At 40.0% G+C, this 17,368-nt stretch overlaps 1 protein-coding gene across 2 annotated transcripts in view; it reads left to right on the top strand.

Annotated features, from left to right (window-relative positions):
- Window positions 1–17,368, top strand: part of NOTCH2 (notch receptor 2) — an 88,205-nt gene that overhangs the window by 38,247 nt on the left and 32,590 nt on the right. Inside the window, exons 6-13 of one of the 2 annotated variants that reach the window (XM_076339814.1) lie at window positions 5,586–5,819; window positions 6,659–6,814; window positions 7,942–8,130; window positions 9,268–9,381; window positions 10,570–10,683; window positions 14,007–14,240; window positions 14,754–14,864; window positions 16,537–16,729. In XM_076339814.1, the coding sequence (XP_076195929.1) occupies window positions 5,586–5,819; window positions 6,659–6,814; window positions 7,942–8,130; window positions 9,268–9,381; window positions 10,570–10,683; window positions 14,007–14,240; window positions 14,754–14,864; window positions 16,537–16,729 (1,345 nt within the window). Of the gene's footprint in view, window positions 1–5,585; window positions 5,820–6,658; window positions 6,815–7,941; window positions 8,131–9,267; window positions 9,382–10,569; window positions 10,684–12,783; window positions 13,092–14,006; window positions 14,241–14,753; window positions 14,865–16,536; window positions 16,730–17,368 lie in introns of those variants that run through there. The other variant, XR_012995477.1, reaches the window with a different exon arrangement.

The following is a 17,368-nucleotide window of genomic DNA, read 5'->3' as shown; positions in this document are numbered from 1 at the left end:
AACTTTTAAGATACTCTGACTTCCAGTTCAGTCTGAGTCCAGTGCTGTCGTGGTTGTGTTTTTGAGAGAAATGGACATTGCTGTCTCCTCCCAGCTCAGTTTTCAAGGAGCTGATGTTTTTCAAGGCACAGGACGGTATTTGCATCCTTTGTCCTACTAAATGTTTATAGTGCTTAAACTGCATGTGAGATCTCTTCTCAGGAGCTTTAGCCTCTGGTACTCCAGCTGTGCATCAGCAGTCTTTCCTGCTGGAGAGCTGTTAAGAGGCCAAGAAAACTTTCTCCTTTATGGAAAGTCTGCTCTGCCAAAGACAAAGACCTCTGATTGAACTGACTGAAGGTCCTGCATTCATCTGCAGAATCAGTGCAGTTGGAATTAGGGTTTATGCAAAGCCTGTATGGTTCGGTAGGATCAGCTTTTGGAGGTGCCTGTTGCGGCTTCCCAGCGTGACTGTTTTGGTTTCTTATTTGCTCAAGCTAATGCTCTACTTTTTCAGTATAGGATTGTACTCATTTTATGTGCGATCTGCCTTACCTTTATAATCAGGCTTTATCTTCTTTTTAACATGAAGACCTCTAGGAGAAGGGGCTGGCTGTTTCTCATCAATGAAATCTGGTACAACTATCTGAGGGGCCTTGAACCACTGCATCTTGTGTCTGCCTAAAGAGAAGCTCCTGGAGTTCCTGTCCAGTTCCTGCTGGTCTGAAAGTGGGAGCAATCAAAGCGGCAAACATGTCTGTCTTACTCCATATGGCTTTTCTGAGGGGAAATATGCAGGAAGTAACTAGTTTCATAGTGGGCAAAAAGTGCTAAGAGTTGAAGGCTGTTCCCTTTTTCTACTTCTAGTTTTCAATTTTGAAATACCACATGGACTAGCTGTTTACTTTGTACAAGGTCACTTAGAACCTGAGTTGGCGTTTTGCTGATTTCCCAGGCTCTGCAAATATCAAGGTCAGGTTAAGCTTTTATTAGCTTCTTGGAGTAATTTGTGTTTCCTATCTTGTTGTCTTTTATATGTATGTTTCTACATTTTCATTAAAACATTGTACAGTTAGTGTATTTGTGCTTGCCTTTGCTAGTTCACCCTATATTTACTATGTTTCTTTTAGAAATGTAATTGAAACTAGCAAGAGCACAAGAGAAGAAATACCTACAGAAACTTGCAGCTAAATGAATTAACATTTAGCTGAAGTTGTTGTGGTATTCAGAAGCACTATGGTTATGAAGATGTGTATTACACTGTACAATTCATAATGGAGTTTGCCCTTGGAAGTTGAATTTCAGCTCTGTGAAAGAAAGACTTGATTCTTCCTAAAACTCTTAACAAGCAGAAAACAAGCTTACCCAGTACATGGCTACAAATAAATATACTTGGTTCAGTTACAATTGAGTCAAAGCAGTATCCTTTAAGTAAACTGTTTCAGAGATCTTTTGTCTCATTTGATTTAAATCTACTTAACTAACCTGGCAGAGAGAAGTCTTGTGCAGAATATTCACTGAGAAGTTTTAGAATTAAAAATCCTGTTTTATGTCCAGCACTGAAAGAGAATTCTTTATCTGCTGTGAAAAAGTCATTCAGGAAGCTCCCAGGACAGACACTACATTGAAGACCTAGGTTGCTAACAACAAAAGCATCAAATCTTTTCTCTGCAGCACCTGCCCAAAATATTCATCTATTTCTCTCATTTGCACAAGGAGTTGAAGTCTCTACTGAGGGCAAATCAGTCCGTTCAGGAGAATGAGAGGTTGTGGCCATCCTTCAGTCCCACTAGGAATTAAGTGATGATGCTGCTTTGAGGGAGGGCAGTCTTAAAAGCTATTTACAAATGTGTGTGCTGGTTTCGGGGGGGGGGGGGGGGGGGGGGGACACGACAACAAAACAAACAAACAAACCCCTCAACCAACCAACCAATGGTAACAAAAAAAACCCAAACAAAACCCCCCTCCAAAAACCTGTGTTGAAGAATTATGATATTGACCATTAATCCCATGTTGTTAACACCTAAAGAGTCAAAACCACCATATAAGCAACCATAGGGTATCTAAAAAACCCAAACCCCACCAAACCACCCCACCTAAAAAACCTTTATTTCTTTCTTTTGAAGACTTTGGGCTACAGAATGCATTTCCAAGCCACTCAAGCCTCACTTCAGCAATAAGGGCTCAAGCATTTTCAGTGAACTTGAAGTTGCTTTGCATTCTTGCCAATTCACCAGTTCCAGTTAAGAAATGCGAGCGCCTTGGACTTCGGTCTAGGACTTGTAGTATTTTAAAACATAGTTCCAAAATCTTTCAAAAACTATTACACTTACATTGCCTGATGGTGATGAGACTGAGTACTTATTAATGTAGTTAGATTGATATGCTCTGCTTGCTTTATGTTGCTTTTGATTTGTATATTTTTGCCCAGAAGTTGAGTCTGGATTTCAATTATAACTTCAATAAAGAACAAGTTTTTTTCATTAAAATACTCAATAGTAAAATGCAATAGTTAATTGCTCATTTACACCCCTCATATATTAAGTTGAATTTCCTTTGTTTTTAAAATAAACTGCATTAAAATGGAGCTCTGTTTGATTCATGTTCATAATTAAACACAAATATGATTGTGATCTGGTAGCTGCAAAAGGAGCATTAGAAATCTGAGAAGCTAAGTGAAGATCAAATTTAAGGAGCACAAATGTATGTTCTTGAAATACGGTTGAATTGCTTGAAGAAGTTTAAGCTCTGCTTTTTTTTCCTCTTGTGGAGACATTGATATACCTTTTAAAAGTTTGTTTCAGTTTAGGGCTGTGGAAATATGGAATAGCCTAGGACATAGGGTTATTGCAAGGACATCAGTGATGTCACGTGGACCTGTCCTTTCTAGAAGTGGAGAATAAGTGCTAGGAAAAAAAAATATTAAAAAAAATCTTAAGTGTTGATATTACTAGTGACACTTGAAATGGGAAGTTATAAACAAACCCAGAGAGTTTATATGAGGGAGTAGTTTGCCCATCTTTGCTTAAAAAAACCCAAAACAAAAACCAAACCACAAACAGGCGTGCACACACACCCCACCCCCAATCCACCAAAAAACCCCCGAAAAGCGTTATATTTCAGGAGTTCTATTCAGCCAATCACAAGGCAAGTGATTTTGAGAGAGGCATAACAAGCCGGAGTGGTGTGGCAACTTCAGTGCTGAAAGCTGTTCACACTTTAGTGATACTGAGTTTAAATTGGCTGCAGTCAAAAGGGGGATGTAAATGCTGCAAGAATGCTCCTGCAAAATGATTATGTTACGGATGAGTGTTTGTCAGAGAGTACGTTCTTTGATCTGGGTTGGGCCTCCTCCAAGAAAAGAAGGAAAATCACTTTTATAATAAGCAAATAACATCTTGATTATTTTTTTTAAGAGGAAGTCAATTCTGTTGAGTTGCGAGCTACTCACGACTACTAGGAACCAGTCTGAGATAACTGACTCTTTTCAGTTTGGTTACTGATAAGCTAATATTGAACGCTAATGAATAAATGACTTCTGTTATGACAAATGCATGGTTTTGTTTTTTCATAACGTAGACAGCTATGTTTTGTAGATAACAATATGAAGCATTAGATTTCCCCCCAACTGTTTTACTAAGTAAACTGGGAGGTGAGGATTAATTCTGAAAACTCTTATTGTAATTATTATTACTGTTAAAATTTTATTATGTTTTTTCAAGTGATAAAATACTTGTTTTGAAGTAGTCTTGCTGGAGGAACGCATGCATAGAACAAAGTCAGTTGTGCAATTTTTATTTTTTTTTTAAATAATTTTATTACTTTGCCACTAAGGGAAAAAAAATCCAGAGCTCACAGGACCAAAGGCTAAGATTTGTTTAAGTACTTTGAAAACAAAAGGAATTATGGTTTGGGTACAGTGGATGGAGATGGTTAAGACTGAACATTTTTACATTCCTGTCAACAATAAATGTTTCAGCTCTGTGTATTGGAGGAGGGTGTGTACGCGTGCTTGCATCATAATTTCTGGGCCATTAATAAACAAGGTGACTGTTAAGCAACATCTAATAAGTATTTTTAAATTGGCAAACCTGAGTAAACTGGAGCCCAGGCAAATTGGCACGGAAGATCTGTGGCCCGCTCTTGAATTTCTTATTCTTGGAGTATGGGGGGAATTCCAGGCAGATGTAAGTGTGCAGCTGATAGAGTAGCTGGAGATGACAAATGGGGGGATCTTGGTAGTAGCAACGCCGTTACTTAAGAGTCTTGACCCAAATAATGGGAAGCTGCTGCAAGCTAGTGAGGGAGGTGATGAAGTCAGCTGGAGGGGGGAAAAAAAAGGTCACATCAAACAAATCTAATCTTATTCTCTGATAAAAGGCGGTCTTTTAATGCTACATACATTGTATCAACATTTTAGGAAGGGTGGTAAAAGCAAGTTATAAGGAAGTTTAAAAAAAAAAAAGCAAGCTTTCAACGCTAGAGAGTTCTTAACGTAACGGAAAGGGGAGAAGTAGTTTATCAAAAAGAAGATTGTGGACTGTGACCAGTACTCCGTGGTTGCACATGTGCACCCATTGCCAGCCTGGGAAGAAATTAGCTGGTGCTTAGCCATTAGGTGTTATCTGTTCAAGAAACTCAAAATAAGAATGAATGACTTGAAACTTAAGCTTAAACAATTTCAGCTTAAAAGTAAACCGTGGAACTTTGATTGAGAAGATGAATAAGTGTTGAAACAGAATATTGATGCAAGTGGTAGGTTCTCCAGATCTTGATGTCAAAGCAAGATGGATTTGTATAAATAAATAATTCAGTAAATGTGAATTGCAAAGCTTCCTATAGATGTGACTGTGAAATTCAGTATCACTTGAAACTGATTTCATACTTAGTGGTCCAGTGGTCCTTTTTGTTAAAACTCCCTGAAACAGTGTACATTTGTTTTCTTCCTTCCAATATCTCCAGTCATTAAAGCGTTTTATTAGAGTATTTATTTTGTCTCTAAAAAAGAATCAAAAAACAAACAAACAAACAACAACCAAGAAAACCCCGACTATTTGTGGTTGTCTGTGGAAATACCTGGGGGAAGGAAAATGAGTATTTTAGGTAGAAGAGTCTCAAGAATTCTATTCTTCCTCATGAAGTAATATTCATTGCATAATTATATAGGAAAGAATTAAGTTCTCCTGACAAGAGTTACTTTGCTGCTGGCCTGTTGGCACTGCTTTGGCCAAGATTTTCTTGTGAGGCCATCTTCTTTCTTCTTAGTCTCTCTGGCTGCTCTGCAGGCAGACCTTCATTCTTTCTGCTTCTCACATCCTCGCAAACGTATCTTCATATACTGCAGGCTGCCTGCTGGTTCTCACACTATACCTTTTTAAAGTTATTTGCAGTTCAGCTCCTACTTTGGGGTCGTTTAGGGATGCTAGTTGTCTTTGCCGAATTTGAAGACAGTGTTGTTGGAAGTTCTCAGGCTTCAATGTCCTAGAAATAAGAAGTGGCAATCAAGTTGGACTATAGTGTTTCCCTTGGTTATGTTGTCTGTGCAAGAATTTTCTTGTGTCTGAGTGTCTGAACTTTTATTAAACTTGTTTCTTTCTGTGCATCAGGCCAGTTTTGCACTGAAGATGTTGATGAATGTCAGCTCCAGCCCAACGCTTGTCAGAATGGAGGTACCTGCACCAACCACAATGGAGGCTATGCCTGTGTCTGTGTCAATGGTTGGAGTGGGGATGACTGCAGTAAGAACATTGATGATTGCTTCACTGCCTCCTGTGCTAATGGATCTACTTGCATTGATCGAGTGGCTTCTTTTTCATGCATTTGTCCAGAAGGAAAGGCAGGTAAGGGCAGAAAACTTGCATAGGTCTGGCACTTAATAGAAGATACTTCCTGAAGTTTATGCATTTGCTTGAAGTGGTGTGTTTATTTTACGCACTTTGTGACCAAACCAGGAAGAACAAAAGGAAATGTGCTGTCCATGAGCAAAGACCTTTTAAAACCTCTGTAGCTTGGGACAAAGAAGTATTTGTATTAGGCTGGAAGACAAACTTACTACAGTTTAGACTGCAAGGAAAGCAGATCTTTTTCTAGCGCTTAGCAGGACCTGTATTTGCCTGAGAAGTTATGCATGAGGGTGACTTGCTCTGTGCCACTTACGATAATTGTACTTAAAAGTCTAGAAGGCAAATTTAGATATTTTTGCATGAGTGAGGATGCTCTTACTGGTATAGTGGAAAATTTGCTGTTGTATGGTAGGTAAAAATTTGAAGGTCTCCTAACTACGACCTGGAAATACAAGTGATCAGCATATCTGAATTAAGAAAGTGAGCTTTGTGTGCACCTGTGTTTTCAGCTGTCAGAAATATCATCATGCTCGTTAGAGAGAACAGTTAGTTAATTGCTCCAAGGAGGAGATTTTGGTAATGGTAAGCCATTGTACTGCTCCAGAAGTGCTGGAGACACCTCTGAAGTCACAGAATCTACATTTAAATACAACGTTTTATAAGTGTGTGGTGAAATCCCCGTGGTAGTCTATAGGTTGAAGCCTATAAGATGCTGCTCAAGCTTCTGGCTGTGGGAGTCTCTATTTGAAATATCAGGACAGAGGGTTTGATCGTGTAACATACAGTCTGACTGCTATATCTCACTTTTTTGAATAAACTCTCGGATGCTTCTCTAGGTCTTCTGTGCCACTTGGATGATGCATGCGTTAGCAATCCATGCCAGAAGGGTGCTCTGTGTGATACCAATCCTGTGAATGGACACTATATCTGCACCTGTCCTCAAGGCCATAAGGGAGCAGACTGCACTGAGGATGTGGACGAATGTGCAATGGGTGAGTTTCTATTTGCTATTTGTGAGTACATGAACAGGGAATTGGGTCGTTTGCTTTATGAACTAACAGAGGGGCAAGAATACACGTTTTGTCATAGCTTCTCAACATAAGCACACTCCTTTCCTGCTTTCCCCCTTCCATTTCAGTGTCTTTAGATGAGTTTTAAATCTTGTGTGAGACTTGGGGCAAAGGGCTGAGTCAAAATAGCTGTCCATGTTTGAACTGTTAGCCTCTGGACTATGAAAAGCAGCAAGATGCTTAACCATTCTTCATTGTGCAAGAAGGCTTTAGCATTGTGTGAGGAGTGCACGCAAATAGATGCGATAATTAAGCTGACCCTTAGAACTGCAGCGTACAACGAAAGTACTGCAGTTTGTGTGGCAGCTGTTGCAGCTCCTGCCTTGGTAGAAGTATATCAAGGGTGTTTGACAGCCAGAATATGGCTGGATCTTTTGAGTGCCTTCTGAGACTGGTGACCACGTGGGCTTTTAAAGCTGTAGTTCTCTGATATCATGCTGTTGTGTTATTTTGGGGATTAGCTGGACTCTCACAGACTTGCTTATAATTTTGTGAGTGCTAGTTTACGTTTCTAGAGTGTGATGCATGAAGGTAATACCTAACGAGCACTCATGGAAGTGTTGGAAAGAAGCTCTTCTTTGAATTTCATTCCTCAGTCTGCCTTGGACAAGAGTGCTGTTCCTTTTTGAAAACACACGAAGGACTAGTTCGGTTGTTTTGTGGCTGAGGCGGCATCTTGTCAACCTCAGGAGTGAAGTAAATGTGAAAGATGATCTAAAGATAAGGCCTTAAAAGCATCATTAATTCTCTAATCCCTGCTAGTTGATACTCTTCTCTTAAGAACTGTCATTAGTAATATGGACCAGAGTTGCTCCTTTGGTCCATTGGTAATGACGGCAATCTTTTTTTTTGCCTCTTACAGGCAAGTAACTGTCGCATGTTTTCTTCAATCACAGTAGCCTTTCCCCAGAAGGATGAACAGTTTTTCCCCAGTATTACTTGCCAGAAAGGAATGACCACTGGAAAAGACCATGACTAATAAAGAATGCTGTGGCTTTCCTGCTCTGAGGAGAGGTTTTGACACACTCATGTATATGTTTTTCTTGCAGCAAACAGCAATCCATGTGAACATGCTGGGAAATGTGTAAACACAGAAGGCTCTTTCCACTGTGAGTGTTTGAAGGGCTACACAGGACCTCGCTGCGAAATGGACATCAATGAATGCCATTCGAATCCATGCCAAAACGATGCCACCTGCCTGGATAAAATTGGAGGATTCACGTGTCTCTGTATGCCAGGTGAGGGGAGTTTCTGAGAAGGACGGGGCTTCCAGCAAGGGAAGAATTCAGCAGGCAGAGCACAGGGAGGGTTGCCAGCTCTGCTGAGGTGGAACACAAAATTGCAAAGGGGTGAGGCTAAATGAAACAGTAAGAGAGAGCTTGCTGTGGCGGCACCAGCCAGGAGGACTTGGCATTTGTGTGGGGGAGGGAGAAAGCAATTAGAGGACTGAGAAAGAAACCAATCTCTACATCAGCAAAGGAAGTTAGCTTTCTGAGCTGGAGTATATGTGAACATATTTGTTACTATACCCAGTAAAGTGCATGTGCAGAAACTTTGTGAAAGCAAAGCAGGTGCAAATTTTAAAAGAGTGTGTTTTGAGACATGTATATGATGATTCTGGATAATAATGCTTGGGTTTTTTCTCTGCTTAAAATACCCCAAATGATGCAAGCTCCTATTAACCTGAGGAAGTAACTGTAAAAATGTTAGTTGATTGAAATCGTGCTTGTAAAATTTACATGCCCAGCATACCAATGACCTATGTAGTCTGCCATTTTGCTTTCTGATAGAAAGTGGTAGAAAAAGAAAAGGCTGCAAGCTGCCAGCTGCACAGTCTTATAAAGTATAATGAAAGAATTGTGACCCCTGCAGGTGATCAGCCGATACCATGAAAACTAGAATGAGTTTTTATTAATATCTAATCTGTTTTGGAAGGTGGAACTCTAGTCACCCTTCTTAATGTTTTTCTTTTACTCTGTCATTAATTTTAGCTCAAGACTTTTTAGCTATCTGCTGTGTTTGTTTCTTTACCTTTTACCTTCTATTGATGCATACCCAAATATATTGGTATCTTCCCAAGTGTTAAAACATAACCCCTTCTCATCAAGTGGAAGAAAACATTAGATGTGAATTCAGCACAAACTTGTCCTGTTACCGCTGATTAAGTGAGCATGTTGAGCAACTGTGAAAAATACACATTCAACATCCGTTTTCAACCTCTGGTGTATGTTCTTACCTCGTAGGTTCTGTCCAAACTGCAACTTGCAATGAAACTAGGCTTAGACTTTCAGTGCTGGTATAAGAGGCAGTTATACTCTTAAGGGCACTTTCTAAGGCCTTCAGTCACCTCTTCTTACTTCTTTTTTTTTAAACAGGTTTTAAAGGTGTTCACTGTGAAGAAGATATTGATGAGTGTCTAAGTAATCCCTGTGTGAACAACGGAGATTGTCTTGATAAAGTCAACCGCTTCCTCTGTGTCTGTCCTCCTGGTAAGTACTTATTTCTGGAAGCTTTTCCAGAAATTCACCTTACCAAGAACTGCATAGATAACCAGTGAGAGATTGTGGGTAGTATATTTCTTGTGAGTTTCTGTTGTCTTAGTGCAGCATCTGTTTGAATGAGTGATTTGCAATCACTGGTAAATAAGAATAGACATGTATTGGTTGCAGTAGGATTGTGCCTGTAACTGGATATAAGTGCTGAGAAACATACAGTTGGACATCTCACCTTAAAGGGTAGTTGGCAGCAAGAACTTCTGTTACTGTGGATATCACAGTGAGATACAGATGAGTAATTCTAAATACATTTTAAAAATCAGAGCCCCTGCATGCTTTTTGTCTTTTTCTGAGGCTTTTAGGCAGAAGCCACTTTTGCGTCAGTATAGCTTATGTTGCTTACATGAGGAAGGAGATGGATTGCGTCTCCACTTTAGAAAAGGACAAATGCTGAGCTGAGAGATCAATGTTAGTTATAGGGTAAACATCACTTGTCTTCCTGATGGCTGACAAAAAGTTTTGAGATCAGAATATACTTGACAAAAGCTTGCTCTGCATCTCTTCTTATTGAGTAATGAAGTTCTGGCTCCTCCTTTGGTTCCTTCCTCCAAGAAACATTCCAGTTTTTTGGGTTTTTTTTCCTTGAAGTGCCTAAGGAGCTGCATCATGTGACATAACCTATTGATAGTTTGTTAACTATTTCAACAAGCGTATTGAAAGATACAGTGCTGTATTGTACCACATTCCACACTGCTATAGTAATTCTAGTCTGAAAGCTCTAGTGATGTATGCGTTATTGTTTCATTTTAAGTTACTTGCTTTGATTACTTGAAAGTTTTTATTGGTGGCCTCTCAGTTTTATAGACAGGCATACTGCCCAGTGGTGGATACCGCTTGTGCTACATCTGCTTTATTTCTGTTTGACTTGGCCACCTCAGCTTTCAAGCTGTGGCTCCTTTGACCTGGAGTATAGAAACGATGTTTTGGCTGGTAGTTTGGACGAGGAACCAATCCACCCAGGGTGTGGTGTGTGTGCTTAATGATGCAATTGAGTTTAGATTTACTGAGCTTATATTTGGATGGTTTTGAGGATTTGCTAATAAATAATTCCTGACAGTGCAGCTGTTTAGATTAACTACTTCATATTACTTCTGGATTTTCATCTTTTTTTCTACCTTTCAGGATTCAGTGGTGCCGTGTGTCAGATTGATATAGATGACTGCTCCAGCACACCATGTCTCAACGGAGCCAAATGTATCGACCATCCCAATGGCTATGAGTGCCAGTGCGCCACAGGTTAGTCTTGTGTTCAGAGCCCCTGGAATGGAGATCGCCTGTAACCTAAATACATAAAGGGGTGGTCAAAGAAGTGTCAGCGTTCTTTCTTTCTCTGAAATACTGCTTGTTTGTTGCGAAGCTTTGTCTACTCCTTTGCGGCACAGAATAGCATTTAAGTACAGAAAGCCTTTCACTTGTGACAGCAGTAAGTTCACAATTGATGGGAGTTCTGGCCCCCCTCTTTCAGCCCCATCTCTTACTTCCCAGAAGGTGACAGCTTCTTCTGTATAGACTATGGAATCCGCAAGTGGAAAAACAGCAGTGTGAAGCCTTTTATCTGTGGCTTGCCTTCCTTTCTTCCAAGTCGGATTATGTAGTATACAGTTGAAGAGTAAGAGATGGACAGTGCAGTACTACTGTGTATTCTGATTTCTGTTGCGTCAGGCTGTTTTATGTCAAAAGTGGAAGATTGAAATGCAGTAAAAATTGTGTCCGCTGGAAGATACACCACACAGTAGCTGCCTGCCAGAATGTAGTTAAAATGATTTGTCAAGCGTCATACAGAAATTTTGACAGAGCTGTGGGTGGAACTGAGGTGTGTTTTTTGACTGCACTGAATTCCTTTACTGCTTGGTTAATTACATATTTAGAAGCGTCAGGTTTAATTATGGGATTTTCTTATCTTCAGACCTCTAGGAGCGATGTAGATATATTTTATTTTAATTTTTACATCTGGTCAAATAAGAGGGTATGGGCAGTTTAGAGCAGTTCAGAACTCTAATTCTCAGTAAGGAACAACTTTTGGTTGCTTTCAGTTAACAGTGCCTGATGCATTGCTCATGATGCAGATTCAGGCATGGAATGCATTGGCTTTAGCTCTTCTATTAGGGAAGAGGCTGAACAATTCCTGGAGCTACCTTTGTCACAGAAATGAGCTGTTGGGTTGGCTAGACTTATGTGTGATTTTTATCATTTTGACTCATTCTAATAATCAAATTGTTAAGGCAAATTCGACTTGGCTAATTTATTCTGCACTGTACAGAATATAGCAGAGATTAGCCTAAAAATTCCTCCCCAGTCTTCACACACAACCTCTCCCCCTTCCCCAAAGTGCCTGAAGAAACAATGAATTTGTTGGAAGTAGGGGAATGCAGTAGTTCTAATCACGAGAGGAGTAATTATTGTTGTCAGAATTCTCCTTTTGATTACTGCATGTGACAGAATAAGCTGACACTTGCAAAAAGAAGAAAAAGCTCAAATCTTCTCCAAACTTGGAAACTATCTTAGAAAGTCTTTCTCAAGCTAGTGTGTGGTCTATTTGCTTTCATTCACCAAGAGCGCAGAGCTTATCGGGCCTAGGAGGGTTTTGGGTCGTGTAGTGGAGGACAATGTGGAGAGATGTGCCTTGAAAAGCATGTTCTGAATTTGGGCACTAAACTGCTGAAACCACTTCAAAACAGAAATCCTAGGTTTCCCAGATGGGGAGGGAAGACTACTGCTTCTGTGAAGGCACATGATATATGGAGCATTTTCAAGGAGCAGGCTGAAAGCAACCAAATATATGTTACTGAAGCAGCAGCTCTTAGTAAAATCCTTGGTTGGTACTTTGGCTGAAAATGGAAGAGGGACCCTGTACTAGGGCTTTTTTCCATCCTATCTGAGGGATTCTTACGTTCGATATTCCAGTGGTTTTTTTCTAGTCTAACTCTTGTCTGCAAAGAGGGAAATCATATCTCCGTAAGGTATGTTCAGTTAAGAGCTTGAGAAATACATCTGACCTTTAAGTGGTTCAGTTGAGCTACAATAGGAGGCAAGGTAATAATTTTTTGAATGAATGTATGCCAGTTATTATATTTAATATTGACAGCTTTCTATAAGACTGAAATGTGGAGTTCATCATTGGGGCAGGTCAGTTACTGGAAAATAATGTTTGGGTATGTTCTTGCTCTATTAATCTCATATTATGCGTGATATGTGTTCCCTGAATGGTAATCGCCAGCTGCCGAAGTGATTGAAAACTGCAAAATGTTTGGCCAAATGCTGTACAGATAGCTCTATTTACTGCTTGCTTTTTGTCTTTTCTTTCCCTTCTGGCATTATTCCACTTCTCCTTCCCAGTGGTAGATCATGGCTTTTCTTTTCTTGAGTTGTCTTAGGTCTTTCCTCTTTTCTTTGCCTCTGTCCTCTTTTTTTTTTTTTTGCCACTGTTCGTCCTCTTACCGGTTTGTTTTTCTTCCTAACATCTTTTTATATCCATCTCTCTAACTAGCTTCCCTTCCCTCTCCCCACCTACTTCCACACCCATTCATCCATGCATACGTTCGCAGAACTTGGAAATGTTAGCCGTCACCTGGTATGTTTGACCAGAGAAATAACCACAAACCTGTATGAAAAATGGGAGCCTGTTATCCACTTATAATACTCAGGTGAGAATCACTCTTCAGCTGTTGAAATTCCCTGCAGCTTGGTTTGTATCAGTCTCCAGCTGGCGTTTGAAATTTGAAGTTCCACCTTCCTAATCTCCAGCTGCTGGAAGGTAGTGTGAGCTGTTGCTCCAAAACCTCATCTCTGAAAACCGTTTATTTTAAGTTGTCCCTGTTTCATATAGATCTGCTCCATCATGGAAAACAGGGCTCTTGAGGGAGTTGTTTGCTGCTCTGAGCTTCCTCAACCATCGTTTTAGTCCTTCTGGTGAATAGATTCTGTCCTCCTCTGTTGCTCAGGATGTTTCCCAGCTGAAGCAGAATGAAACAGGCCAAATTGCTGCTTGTTTCATTGCTCCTAACTGAAGAGGTTGCATGCAGTCTTTCATAAATTTGCTTGATTTGAGTTACTGAAAGGTTTCCCAATGAGAGGGGCAGGAAACTTTTTAATAAGCAGAGCTGCAGAAGCTTTGACATGAGCCAAGGGAGTTCCCTTGGGAAGGTTTCTGCAGCATCTTTGTAGTAATTTCTCATACTAAAAAAGTCAGCCCCCCCGGTATTGTGTAGAGGAAATAATGACAGGAGAGTGCCTTCAGATAGTTTATACTGATGCAAGTAAACATTTCTCATGGAGATTCACGTGTTTCCTTTCATTGCTACTGTTCTGAATAAACTGAAGGTAACCACTTCCAATGCCAGGATTCTCCATGCAAGATGTTGTTCTGTAATGCTGTGAGCAGTGGAAGAGTGTTGTTTTCCAGGACTGGAAAATGGGCAGCATTGAGATGCCCAGTTACCCTTTGTGCTGTCTGCCACTTTGCTGATTCTTAATATGATTCTTTCTATATTTGCATTATATTCACTGCAGCATCATACCAGTTAACTTCTTAATTACTCCTGTTCATCATTTTTCCTTAGGTTTTACTGGCCTTCTGTGTGAGGAGAATATCAACAACTGTGATCCTGACCCTTGCCACCATGGGGAATGTCAAGATGGAATTGATTCGTACACATGTATATGCAGTCCTGGCTACATGGGTGCCATATGCAGTGAGCAGATAGATGAATGCCACAGCAATCCTTGCCTCCATCAGGGGCGCTGCATTGATTTGGTGAATGGCTACCAATGCAACTGTTTGCTGGGCACTTCAGGTACATAAAGCACAGGTGGAAGGATTGGATTCTAACAGAATTCAAGCATTGAATTATTTCTTATGTGTGCTCTGGTGTGTGCTAAATTTGCATACAGAGATAAGCTTATGGTATGAGAGTGTCATTTTCACATTACTTTTCCTTGCTGAATTTTGATGTGTTTGTGTGAATTGCCTAACCCTTACTGGTACTGCAACTCGTCTTGGAAGAATTTACTTCCTCTTTACTCCCAAAATTCAAGCATGCAGTAAAAAAATTAGGTATGGTGTTCAAAACGGTTTATTCTTTTGTTTAAACATTTAGTACAAGTTTAGGGTCATATTCAGTCAGCACCCAGTGACTCAGGTGACATTCCCTGGTGTCGCAGTGCTTCTGCATCAACTGTTTAAGTTGCACCAGTGCACGTGTAACTTTGAAGCAAGTGGGATTCTTAATTTGGCTTTTTCTGGGAAATAGTTTCGTTGTCTTCCTTGTAAGATTTGGCCTCCTTATTCATCTAACTTTCTTTTCCAGGAGTGAACTGTGAAAATAACTTTGATGACTGTGCAAGTAACCCATGCGTTCACGGGGACTGTATTGATGGCATTAATCGCTACAATTGTGCTTGCAAACCTGGATTTACAGGTAAAATCAGCTACCCGATAGCTTTGAGTTGTTTTGAAGATAGTTATCTGGGTAGCTAAGGAAGCTGTTCTTTGCATAGTGACTGCAAGGGATTCGGTTGGTATCTCGGTAAATCCTTCTAATCTTTGAATCTTAGAGTCTTACATTACAGCAAGTTCTACCAAGCAGAAAAATGGCCTAACCTGTGCTGTGAAATGCCATTCTTGTTAGGTAATTATGTCCAATTCATGGTTCTTGGTTTTATAACAAATAAACCCATGTGACTTCGGTTTATTATTTACAGCTTCTTTCCAGGGACAGAGAGATTGTGGACAATATAGAGAGGTGTTTGATTAGACAGTACGTTGGGCTTTGACTATGAACGGTATTTCTTTCTGTGAAAGCAAAGCATTAACTCAGTGTTCTAATGAGCTGCTCTCCACTCTGAAGTCTCCAACTGAATAAACTGCTTTTTTCAATACTTCCCTTTCATAGTGTGGTCTGTTCTGTTTCCTTTTTAAATTATAAAGACTTATCTAATACAGTAAAAGTAGGGCTGAAAAAATAAGCTTTTAGGCACTTTTGGATCCATGCTTAGAACTGTAGATCTACATCAGGACTACTTCTGATGATTAAAGCACATCACAACACTGTTTATAATGGACTTAATATGTTTTGAGCCATGTAGGGTAATACGCTCATAAAATAATTGTTGTAAGGCAGTTGGTACTGTTTATAACAGTTTTCTCATCACGTTTGTTACTGTTTATTACTGAATGATTCTAATTAGAATTGGTCTGAAATGCATTTGAAATAGCACTAAGAGGTTTCATGTGTCTTGTGCTTTTCTCTTGGCGTCTTTCTAAACTTCTGACGCTCCTTCCTTCCTTTGGTTCTGGCATGGTGGTACTCTTTAGTCCCCAGAACAGGAAAAGGCATGATCCTGATCACTCTTGCCTTTCAGTCTTCTTTGTTGCTGGCATACCATATTTGTTACCCTACTGGACTTCTTACTGTTATGCTGTTAAAATAATTCAGTAATATGATGAATTGGCATATTCCCGTATTTAAAAAGCTGGATCACATGGGGTCTCGTTACTTTGTCCTTTCCTTATGTTAAAAATGCTGTCAACTTACTGCAACATTCACTTTGTTTAGCTTTCCATCCTCACAAGATCTTATGGTCACTACTTCAAGGATCTTGCAGTTGTAATCAGAGGCAGGCAAAACAGGAAATGGTGTTTTTTAGAGTCCCTTTTGCGCAATATACCGCAAGAACTATATTTACTGCAGACAGTATGGCAGTATTGGTTGTTCAAAGGGTAGGTACTTTCAAAGCAAAAGAGCAGTGCTATGACCAGTGGAGCTCAAGAGGTTTGTTCCAAGCATGATACAGTTGAGTGATTTTTGTCTTCCTAATGAATATTAACCAGTGATTTTTAGTGGAATTCTGTTGAGATTCTTTAATCATTTGTAAACACTTGCTGAGTGTAAGTGCTGTTTTCCAGGCACAGAAAAGTGCTGCATCTTTCAAAAATGCTTCTCTTTACTTCAGTTAAAGCATGGAGGCATGCAAGATCTGAACCGCTGCATTGGCTTTACTGAGTTGTCTCTCAATGTATGTTCTCACAGACATGCAAAGCAAATGTTCTTATAAGAAATACTACTTAGTAAGTTTTTTTTTTTTTCCTAGGCCCGCGTTGTAATGTGGACATTGATGAATGCACATCCAGCCCCTGTCATAATGGTGGAACATGTATAAATGAAGTCAATGGCTTTCGGTGTGTATGTCCCGAAGGTTACCATCATCCTCACTGTCAGTCACAGGCAGATGGCTGTCTTAGTAATCCCTGTGTCCATGGCAACTGCACACATATTACTAGTGGGTATGTACTTATTGTCACATGAAACTTATCTGCTGCCTTCTATACTTTTTTTTTTTGCTTTGCCCAGAGTTCCATCTTGACTTCAGGTTTCTGATTTTTCTCTAATTTCTCACATTAGGATCCAGATTTATCTGCTGCCCATGACACAATCAGAGTAAGGTGTAGACCTTTAGTCACCAGCTGCAGTCTGTGCTGTTTCAACATCAGTTTTTCTGTCCTGCATTGTATTCTTTGCTGTCTTTGCGTGGGCATGTAGTGCAGGGTGGACTGCCACTGTCTAAAGGGAGGGTTTGGCAATTCAAGTGAGTAGAGTGAATGCAATTAAAATAATAAATGGTTCCAAATTGAATCTTTGGGGAGCAGCAGCTACCTATTCCATCAAACTCTAAAATGTTGAGCGTGGAGACTGTCTTTGTTGGCTACTGCTGTTCTTGCTACACAAATACTCTATTAAGGAACAGGCAGAGTTTTGACACTAGGAGATAGAGCAGTATTTGGCTCAGAACAGTGTATCCAAGGCTGAGATTTTATCAGCTTTAGTCACACTGTTGCGTGTCTGAGAGAAAAAAGGAAAACTCTCTGTTTTGATGGCAGTAGTTGCTTCTGAATCTTCCCATCCGGGAAGACCAAATGCTGATT

The sequence above is a fragment of the Aptenodytes patagonicus genome, chromosome 5 (genome assembly GCF_965638725.1).
Source record: "Aptenodytes patagonicus chromosome 5, bAptPat1.pri.cur, whole genome shotgun sequence".
Classification (NCBI taxonomy): domain Eukaryota; kingdom Metazoa; phylum Chordata; class Aves; order Sphenisciformes; family Spheniscidae; genus Aptenodytes; species Aptenodytes patagonicus.
This window is presented reverse-complemented; position numbering and strand designations above follow the sequence as displayed.